Source organism: Rhinichthys klamathensis, unplaced genomic scaffold (assembly GCF_029890125.1).
Source record: "Rhinichthys klamathensis goyatoka isolate OS25496 unplaced genomic scaffold, OSU_Roscu_1.1 h1tg000059l_1, whole genome shotgun sequence".
NCBI lineage: Eukaryota > Metazoa > Chordata > Actinopteri > Cypriniformes > Leuciscidae > Rhinichthys > Rhinichthys klamathensis.
The window spans coordinates 3907501-3918326 of record NW_026606604.1 but is presented as its reverse complement, the minus strand read 5'-3'; the positions used below and the strand labels follow the sequence as shown (position 1 = coordinate 3918326).

The 10826-nt window shown below is 36.6% G+C and overlaps 2 protein-coding genes across 4 annotated transcripts in view; one reads left to right on the top strand and one right to left on the bottom strand.

Moving 5' to 3' along the window:
• Positions 1–10826, top strand: part of abcc13 (ATP-binding cassette, sub-family C (CFTR/MRP), member 13) — a 39622-nt gene that overhangs the window by 3631 nt on the left and 25165 nt on the right. For all 3 annotated transcript variants that reach the window (XM_056248976.1, XM_056248975.1, XM_056248977.1), the window contains exons 4-5: positions 3924–4025; positions 4150–4202. The gene's annotated coding sequence lies outside the window, so the exon portion shown is untranslated. The remainder of the gene's footprint in view (positions 1–3923; positions 4026–4149; positions 4203–10826) is intronic.
• Positions 1290–4359, bottom strand: zgc:112408 (uncharacterized protein LOC550260 homolog). The gene is made up of 7 exons (XM_056249000.1): positions 4111–4359; positions 3904–4010; positions 3690–3759; positions 3510–3592; positions 2893–3096; positions 2249–2383; positions 1290–1538 (listed from the first exon to the last, which is right to left on the bottom strand). The coding sequence occupies exons 1-7, from the start codon at positions 4199–4201 to the stop codon at positions 1350–1352; spliced, it is 879 nt and encodes a 292-aa protein (XP_056104975.1). The 5' UTR covers positions 4202–4359; the 3' UTR covers positions 1290–1349.

Here is a 10826-nt window from a genome sequence, read left to right as displayed (position 1 = left end):
CTGTGGTTAGTGTCACAATGTGGTTAAGTCAGCACTCAGCTTAGGACTTCCAGAAGTTTACAGAAAAGAGGGATAGTTCAGCCCCAAAAATAACATTTCTGTCATTTACTCACCCTCATGTTGTGACTTTCTTTCTTTCTTAGAATACTGAAGATATTTTGAACAATGCCTAAAGGTCCGTTCACACTAAAGGCCCGTTCACACCAAGAATGATAACTATAAAGATAACCTCCATGTTCTTCAAAATATCTCCTCTTGTGTTCCACAGAAGAAAGTCATATAGGTTTGAAATGACATGAGGGTGAGTAAAAAAAATTAATTTGTGGGTGAACTATCCTTTTAAATCTTTTTGACACCTCAGTTATTTTTTTCTCTAAGGTCAGGTTTATTTTGCCCTCCAGTTGTTTTGTTCTGCATCACAATTAGAGGAGTGGTTCTCCTTCCAAACTCTAGTAAAAGGGCCACATCAGCACAGATATTCATAGTACATCAGACACAAGCTGTGGTTTACCAAAATATACCCTGTCAGCAAATACACACATGTAATTTTCATATTCCCCCCCATCTAGTTGAGCATCGAGGGCATATAGTTGTAATAGTCTCCAGAGAGAAGCAATGATCCAGGGTACATGTACAGTTCCTCTGCTTCCCTGCTGAGTGCCTTAAAACCTTGTTTCCTCCTAAACTATGTCATGCATGAAATTAGAAATGAGAGCATTATGACAGTGTGTCTTTGGGGTTCAGGGTCAGAACAGAAGCTGTTTTTGTCTATGCGAGGTTGAAACAGATTAGATGGCAGATTACAGTAACTCTACTAAACTGTCCACCCATTCCCGCATCTGATGCAGTCAATCCTATTATGGTGCTCACTGATCAGGGCTCATTGTACCCATTTTTTTCTGCGTCAGGCCGACAGATTAACTGTAAGTCTTCTCTCATGACAGCGTTAAGAGTTTAAAGAGTCATACTGTCATGTATCTACAAACATGGTTCTTGCATGTTCACTGTTTATTCGTGTACTTATATCTTTAAGATTACCAGGCTACAGGCATACCCAATGAGATTTATCTTAAAAGATTACTTTAATACATATAAAATAATCCAAGAAGCTACGATAGAAGAACTTAGTTATAATATTTGATAGATTTAATAATGTAATAGAAAATTTTTATTAAACATGGTTTTCATCAGAGAGTAGGACACATGAAATATTTGATGCAAAGTTCAAATCATCAACAATATAAACAGATTTTTTTTTTCCCGCAGAGCAATGAGTGCTTTGAGAGATGACATATAGCCGTAATGTCTCTACAGAGATATTTGAACATTGATATAATCCTCATATGTGGTCATCTTCTCATGAAATTAGAGATAAGGTCTAAAGGAAGAGGAAAGACAATAGTTGAGTTTCTTTCCGTGGCGATCTCAGTCAGTGTCTGCATATAGCGCAGCTGAAGTGCTGCCGGAGACTCTGACATCACGTCCGCCGCCTCCTTCAGAGCACGCGAGGCTTTCATTTCTCCGTCTGCTGCGATCACCTGTTCAGTATAATACAACACACTTAAATATGATAATTCACACACCTTTAATTACTCGGAAATTTCCATTGAGCAAATCCAGTTTGTTTTTCCACTGCGCTTGTGCCATAGTGTGAGGACATAAAGGCTCAGGTTTCCAGTCAACAATATGACACTAGTATAGTGTTCACTGAAAGGCAAACACTTCTCTTAACTGGCGTATGGATGGGTGGTTAAATTAATGAAAAAAAATGGCAGATATATGAATAAACAATCTTTGAAAATTTTTCTTTCATGTAGGTCATTGATTTGCCTATAGGCTATTTAAAATGCTGGATGAAAATACAGGTACGCACATGTTTCCTAACCGTTGGCACTTAATATTAGGTTAAATTCAATTATGTAGGTATTATACATACTGTATATAAACATATTACAGATTCTGTGAGCGGTCAGTCATCACCGATAGCAATAAAATCAGCTGGTTTTGTTTTGGAAATGGATTGGCTTAAGGAGGTTACAGTTCATCTACACCCCTGACCGAGCGAGTGGGCTGCAGGTGTTCATCCACACATCCAATCAGAGAAAACCGGGTTTCCCCAGACAGACTGAACACAAAGCTGCAAAGCTGATAAGACTAAACTTGGCAGGCTCGGCAGAACAGACAGCATAGCATGTGTTTGTTTGTGTGTGTGAAGCATGTAACAGTCTTTCAGTGCTCAGACACCAACCTTGGCCCGGGCATCTCTGGTGGCCTCTGCTTCAGCTGCCATGGCTCTCTGCAAAGAGGTGGGCAGTTTGACGTCTTTAAGCTCGACCCGTTCCACTTTGATACCCCAGTTCTTGGATGCAGCATACAGCACAGCCTGTCAGGCAAAAGATGATGAAAAGATGAACAATTTATATTTATGGCATTTATATGCTCCTGTCCAGAAGAAAATGTTGACTCGGGAGGAAATAGCCTTAAGTTTCCAAGAGGGGGATTTTCAGGTGCCCTAATCCCATAGAAGAACCATTTTGGCTCCCCCAAAAAACCTTTCGGTGAACAGTTCTTAAAAGAATACACTGTAAAAAAAAAAAGAATTGAGCTAACTTAAAAGATCTGGAGACAATTAGTTGAGTTAAATGAAAAAGTTGAGTCTAGTTGCCTTGCTTTTTCAAGTTTGCTCAACTTTTTTTTACAGTGCATTTTTTCTTAGTGTGAAGAACATTTTTATAATCTAAAGAACCCATACTTTCTTTATTAAGAATGGAAAGTTTCAATTGATGTTAAAGGTTCTTCATGGAACCATCAATGCCAATAAAGAACCTTTATTTTTAAGAGTGACCTAAAAGGGCTACAAGATTCAGAGGTTTACAAGAAGGTTTATCTTACCTCCATCTGTTCTGACATATCCTCACGGTCTTTTAAGATGTCTGCCAAGCTCTTAGTTCCCAGCATGTTTCGTAAAGTAGTCTGTGCAATCATCTGCGTGGCTTGATTAGCATTCTCCACTTTGGTAATGGAGACAGTTGGGTTAAAGATACGATAGTAGACCACCGCATCCACCATGATAGTCACAGAGTCTTTGGTCAGCACCTGAGGAGAAATGTCGAAAATGTAATGCATGTTACATATACTGATAAAAAAAAAAGTTGCTGCCTTAAATTTTTACGTGCAATCAACTTGGATGTTTAAGTCATTTCAACTTAAATTACATTAAACTGACTTTTAACAAATGTAATCTTGTATAGGTGAAAATTGATAGTTGAAAAAGTCAAAAATTGCTTAAATTATTTTGAAGAGTTAAAGCAGTGTAAAAACATATATGGTCATAACTTATTGATAATAGCATTTTTTTAGTGGAACACCACAATAAAACTCTCCAATAAAGATTATATTAAACGCATAACCTGGAAAATTGAATAAATTGGTAGCTATTTAGATAATAGGTATTCATAGCAAAATAACTAACAAGATTTAGACGTTTTTGATTGAAATGAATCACTCACCTCTTGAGGAGGGATTTCAAAAGACACTGTCCTCAAGTCAACCTTCCGAAATGTATCCACACATGGAATAATCCAGAACAAACCTTCAAAAACAATCAAGATGAAGTACTGCTTGTTGCAATGGCACTAAACTATGTTTAACAAATTATTCATGATTTTAATAACGGGCTAATTACTAACCAGGTCCTTTAGCGCCACCAATGAGTCGTCCCAAGCGAAAAATAACTGCTCTTTCATATTCCTGGACAATCTTTTAATAAGATGAAATGCAGATATAGCAATTGAATTGATTGTGTGATTAACTACAATATTTTAATGTTTATGTCAGATTTTATTCTTTGATAATAGTAAACTGTAATGTGTTTTTTAAGTAGGTTTTAAGTAATTATCTTACCTTCATACAAAACCACACAGAGACAGGAAAAGTAAGGAAGACAAGGAGGAAGGAAAAGAAAGAAAGGAGGTATCCGCAGAACCCAGAGTTCCCGGATTGGTCACCATCTGATTAAACCCAAGGTAAAAAGTTAGTCTCTCAACGACATTAAAATTATCTGATTAAATATATGATTTAAAAAAAAGAAGAAGAAAAAACTCAGCAAACCTGACTGGACATTTGTATCACTCTCTTCATTTGCTTGAGGTTCAATTTTGTTACAGGACATCTCTCTTGGAGAAGACATCATTATAGACATGGTTAGCAGTTTTTATTTTCTGTAGGACTGTTGAAATGTACTTTGAGTGAGATATTTAAGGTGAATTAAATACGCTCTCTTTTTCCATTACCGCCCATTTTCACACACAACATGGAACTTTGCATGGCATGTTGCTAAGCAACTAAACTGAGCTCATGTTAAACCTGAAAGTCAATTACTCGTTTGCTCATTCTTCCTCCTTGAGGCCTTATCAAATATCATCATATATTTTCTTTTTGTTTACACATCCAATGGACAAATGTTTTGTTTTTCTTCTTGTTCAAATGCAGAGAGTATTTGAATATGAAAGGCCTAAGTAATCTTTTATCTCTCTTTGTCTTTATTATAATATCTTAGCTAATACAATTCAATATGATTTTCTAATTCAATGTTCTTTAATGTTCTTTTTTTTTACTTGTTTTCTAAAGTCTTAATATTTTCTTTTGGATATGAGTAAAGACCTGCTGTGACAACGACTGAAAAATAATCAGTCAAAATAAATCAGTTCCAAATAAATAATCCAAAACAATAAGATTTTACAGATTGTAGTATTGTTTCAGGTGCAATTTAATATGCAAACATGCTATAAATGTTTCTCACTAAGTTATATTATTAAACTTTTTATTATAACTGAATGAATTAACATCTTCTAACTAAGATGTTCTCTAGTTATTATAATTGTACCACCAAAAAAAAAAAGACATCCACACATTTTTTATGTGTATATTATTTTTATTGAGGTTTTCAAACATCAAAAACAAAAAAACAAAAACAGACAAAAAGACCCTTCATAAAACAGAAATCTGTGCAATGTGTAAAATGAAACAAAAGTACTATAAAAAAGGAAGACATACACAAAGCCAACCTCAGTTACAAAGTGTAATCACAATAGTTACATAAAGTGATTATTACAGATCAGGAAAACATAAATAAATTAAAGCTGCAAGCAGCGATGAAAGGGCCCTCGCACCCGTGCCACCGCCACCCGGTGGCTTTAGGAAGACAGAGCACGGTGGGCAGTATGTAAATATAGGGGGAATATGTTAAAGTAATTTGCCCCACCCAATTCTGAAACCCACATCACATGTACATTTTCACCACTTCTGAAGTGTGTGCAAAGTTTCATTAGTTTTCGAGCATGTTTAAGCCGGAGGACTATGTCAAAGTCATTTATTTTTATCACACTTCCTTCTACCAGCAGGTGGCGCTATTACAATAATCTAATATGAGGATGGTCATGTGTTCAGGACAGGACTCTTATCACACATGTGAAGTTTGGGGCAGATCGGACATTGTATGCCTGAGTTACTGCAGGCTGTCTGTGGTTGCCTAGCAACATCGGAACTGCATCATTTACACAGAAGTTATCTGATGATGCATATTTCACCCAGAGGCTGAAATTGGATTTGCACATCTACATTTTTGTCAGGCCGCCGAGGTCACATCCTTCGACGAAAACTCTAGATCTTCGCAATTTAACGTCGCAAAGGCCTTAAGATTAGACTGACAAAATATTATGTGGATCTGATTTAATCTCTAGGAGGAGTTCGTTAAAGTACAACATCAGGAAATTACGAAAAATGCACAAAATCTAGGAGGAAGTTCAAAATAGCTCACTTCCTGTTGTGTTTAGGACTATGCTCCAAGAGACTTTTTTGTAGGTATTGGGTCATTACATGTATGTACCAAATTTCATACCTGTACGTGAAACGTAGAGCCGGGGCAAAATCTGGGGGCAATAATTTACCGAATTTGCCCCACCCAATTTTGAAAACCATATCACACGTAAATTTTCACCACTTCTGAAGCGTGTGCAAAGTTTCATGAGTTTTTGAGCATGTTTAGGCCCTCTAAAAAGGGATTCTTTTAAGAGAAGAAGAAGAAGAAGAAGAAGAATTAAAGCTGCAAGCAGCGATGAAAGGGCCCTCGCACCCGTGCCACCGCCACCCGGTGGCTTTAGGAAGACAGAGCACGGTGGGCAGTATGTAAATATAGGGGGAATATGTTAAAGTAATTTGCCCCACCCAATTCTGAAACCCACATCACATGTACATTTTCACCACTTCTGAAGTGTGTGCAAAGTTTCATTAGTTTTCGAGCATGTTTAAGCCGGAGGACTATGTCAAAGTCATTTATTTTTATCACACTTCCTGCTACCAGCAGGTGGCGCTATTACAATAATCTAATATGAGGATGGTCATGTGTTCAGGACAGGACTCTTATCACACATGTGAAGTTTGGGGCAGATCGGACATTGTATGCCTGAGTTACTGCAGGCTGTCTGTGGTTGCCTAGCAACATCGGAACTGCATCATTTACACAGAAGTTATCTGATGATGCATATTTCACGCAGAGGCTGAAATTGGATTTGCACATCTACATTTTTGTCAGGCCGCCGAGGTCACATCCTTCGACGAAAACTCTAGATCTTCCCAATTTAACGTCACAAAGGCCTTAAGATTAGACTGACAAAATATTATGTGGATCTGATTTAATCTCTAGGAGGAGTTCGTTAAAGTACAACATCAGGAAATTACGAAAAATGCACAAAATCTAGGAGGAAGTTCAAAATAGCTCACTTCCTGTTGTGTTTAGGGCTATGCTCCAAGAGACTTTTTTGTAGGTATTGGGTCATTACATGTATGTACCAAATTTCATACCTGTACGTGAAACGTAGAGCCGGGGCAAAATCTGGGGGCAATAATTTACCGAATTTGCCCCACCCAATTTTGAAAACCATATCACACGTAAATTTTCACCACTTCTGAAGCGTGTGCAAAGTTTCATGAGTTTTTGAGCATGTTTAGGCCCTCTAAAAAGCGATTCTTTTAAGAGAAGAAGAAGAAGAAGAAGAAGAATAATAAACAGAGCAAAAACAATAGGGTCCTCTCACCATCGGTGCTCGGGCCCTAATTAAAGCTGCAAGCAGCGATGAAAGGGCCCTCGCACCCGTGCCGCCGCCACCCGGCCGTTTTAGGAAGACAGAGCACGGTGGGCAGTATGTAAATATAGGGGGAATATGTTAAAGTAATTTGCCCCACCCAATTCTGAAACCCACATCACATGTACATTTTCACCACTTCTGAAGTGTGTGCAAAGTTTCATTAGTTTTCGAGCATGTTTAAGCCGGAGGACTATGTCAAAGTCATTTATTTTTATCACACTTCCTGCTACCAGCAGGTGGCGCTATTACAATAATCTAATATGAGGATGGTCATGTGTTCAGGACAGGACTCTTATCACACATGTGAAGTTTGGGGCAGATCGGACATTGTATGCCTGAGTTACTGCAGGCTGTCTGTGGTTGCCTAGCAACATCGGAACTGCATCATTTACACAGAAGTTATCTGATGATGCATATTTCACCCAGAGGCTGAAATTGGATTTGCACATCTACATTTTTGTCAGGCCGCCGAGGTCACATCCTTCGACGAAAACTCTAGATCTTCGCAATTTAACGTCGCAAAGGCCTTAAGATTAGACTGACAAAATATTATGTGGATCTGATTTAATCTCTAGGAGGAGTTCGTTAAAGTACAACATCAGGAAATTACGAAAAATGCACAAAATCTAGGAGGAAGTTCAAAATAGCTCACTTCCTGTTGTGTTTAGGGCTATGCTCCAAGAGACTTTTTTGTAGGTATTGGGTCATTACATGTATGTACCAAATTTCATACCTGTACGTGAAACGTAGAGCCGGGGCAAAATCTGGGGGCAATAATTTACCGAATTTGCCCCACCCAATTTTGAAAAGCATATCACACGTAAATTTTCACCACTTCTGAAGCGTGTGCAAAGTTTCATGAGTTTTTGAGCATGTTTAGGCCCTCTAAAAAGCGATTCTTTTAAGAGAAGAAGAAGAAGAAGCGGAAATATAGCTGCGAGCAGCGATTACGGGCCCAAGCCGGTGGCACCGCAACCCCGGTGCCTTTAGTTACCTAAAGGCACCAGGGTGGCGGTGCCGCCGGCTTTGGCCCTTCATCGCTGCTCGCAGCTATATTTATATATATATATATATATATATATATATATATGTATATATATATATATATATATATATATATATATATATGTATATGTATATGTATATGTATATATATATATATATATATATATATATATATATATATATATATATGTATATATATATATATAAAAAGCCGGTGGCACCGCCACCCTGGTGCCTTTAGGGTTATTGTGCACGACGTGACACAAAATATCTGCTCACTATCTGCCGAACGACTCTGGTAGTTCCGCTTCAGCACTGATGATGTTGTAGAAATAGTGCGCTCTGGTTGGTCTGGATTATTCGGGATTTTTTATTTTATACAGAAATAAGTTATTTATAATTCAGATGAGAATAAAGTTAGTGTTGATTAAAATGAAGGAAAACAAATATATTGATCTGAAATATAGAACATTAATTTTAAATTTATTTAGGTTCAATTACCAAACATACAATCTTAATTTAATTTAAAGCAAACAATACATTTAAAATATATTGGTTGTATGCACTTTTTTTTATAAAAAAAAGATATATATCCAAAAAGACAAGGCCTTAAAGGGTTAAACTCTTGTCACTGTAACAGACACAATCTCTCTCTAATATATAAATATATATAAATTCAATAGGCCTACCTGATTTTGAACACAAGAGGGCAGTATAGCACTATATATGATTTGGATTATTATTATTTTTGACTAAACAACCATTCTGGCTGTTTTTAAACTTAAAAATAATTCTTAAATTGAAAAAAAATTTCTGCTCTGAAAATATAAATAAGCATAAAAATTGAATAAGCACTTTGAATATTCTAAACAGAATAAGCACTAGTCACTAATGAGTAAGTACTAGTACTTAATGGAATAGATACTAGTATCTAAAAAATAAGTACTAGTAGCATGAAAATAGAGACTAGTAGGTTAAAATGATTAAATGTTAAAACGGCTTGCCATATTAGCTCAGAGAGAGACAGAGAGAGGCTCACCATATTCAAACCAAAATATCTGACTTCCTCTTGGTCTGAGCTAATTACGGTAAATTAGAAAGTTGTCCGGCTCGAAGAGTACAATATACATATCGAGTTTTGTTACTGTGGATAAAACTAACCCCCCCACTTTTGTCAAAAGCATTTAGAAAGTGACACACTTCTTGCTGCCAGTTGGTGGCGCTATAACTTTGACTCACAATAGTTACATCCATCTGATCGGCCTTCCTAAACCCATAATATATGGGTTTAGGAAGGCCGATCAGATGGATGTAACTATTGTTGCTATATAGCCGACTTCCTAATTTTAAATTTATTTAGGTTCAATTACCAAACATACAATCTTAATTTAATTTAAAGCAAACAATACATTTACAATATATGGGTTGTATGCACATTTTGTAATAAAAAAAGAGATATATATCCAAAAAGACAAGGCCTTAAAGGGTTAAACTCTTGTCACTGTAACAGACACAATCTCTCTCACACACACGTCAAATCACTTACATTTTATATGCAATATTGACTTTTTTCTGTTTCAGCAGTGAAACTAGTTAAACAAAGATCACAGCAGAACCATTGCGCATCTCACAGCAACGTGTTTTCTCATTACTGAATGATTCAGCATTTTGAACGAATCGGTTGACTGAAAGATTCAATGACCAATCCATAATCTGTCTCATTCATGAATGACTCAGCCGTTCGAACGAATCGTTCGAACAAATGAATCAATGACTCGCTCATTAAGACGGTCGCCTGGCGACACCTAATGACGGTTTAGTGATATGTTTAAAAGTATCATTCTTTCAAACGATTGTTAATTAACTCATATTTGAAACATAAGCTATATATATATATATATACACACACATATATATACACAAAAATAAAATAAAAACACATTTGAAGCGTGTTTGCTTACTAAATTGTGAGCGGAACGAAAGTTGCAGCAAATATCAGCAATAAATTTCATTAATCACGAGAGTGAAGTGCTGACTAAAAAGATGATGACGGAATAGGCTATTTTATGTAAAAGCGCCTATTTAAGCGAATCTGTCATTGTACTCTTTTGTTGTTGTGTTTTCCGTGAAAAATAATAGACTATTGAACTCACAATTCAAGCAATCGGCCCCCGATATTGCACTAATTTTAAAGTGACACTAAAAAGTATGCGGCTGCAGTGGCATTCATTACAGTGCGCATCCATGGCGACGAGCGAGCAAAACAGAGCGAACGTTTTTTCATTTCTACTTCCATAGAAATTCATTCGAGCGCACTGCGAGCGCCACCACTATAAATGTCCTTACTTTACTTTCACTTTTAACTTAGCGATATAAAAGCCCCCGGTGTTACACGTCAAATAACCGGTGAGAAAAAATTCTCGGAGTCACATAGCAGCTACCTATATTTAAATACAACAGGCCTACCTGATTTTGAACACAAGAGGGCAGTATAGCCCTATGTATTATTTGATATATTTATTTTTTAACTGAATAGTGCATCCTGGCTGTTTTTAAACTTGTACATTATTCTTAAATTGAAAACAAGAATAAAATGGGTTTAGTTCTGATATTTGTATAATTTTATCTAGAAATAAATGGTGTATAATTACATTTTTAGAAGATATGAAGCTTTTA

What these genes read in the sequence shown, in the direction of transcription:
- zgc:112408 (XM_056249000.1), bottom strand. Translation starts at nt 4,201, where the DNA reads ATGTCTATAATGATGTCTTCTCCAAGAGAGATGTCCTGTAACAAAATT. An exon ending in CTGTGTGGTTTTGTATGAAG is followed by an intron (nt 3,760 to 3,903) that starts GTAAGATAATTA and finishes TCTTATTAAAAG; the next exon opens with ATTGTCCAGGAATATGAAAG. An exon ending in TGGTGGCGCTAAAGGACCTG is followed by an intron (nt 3,593 to 3,689) that starts GTTAGTAATTAG and finishes TTGTTTTTGAAG; the next exon opens with GTTTGTTCTGGATTATTCCA.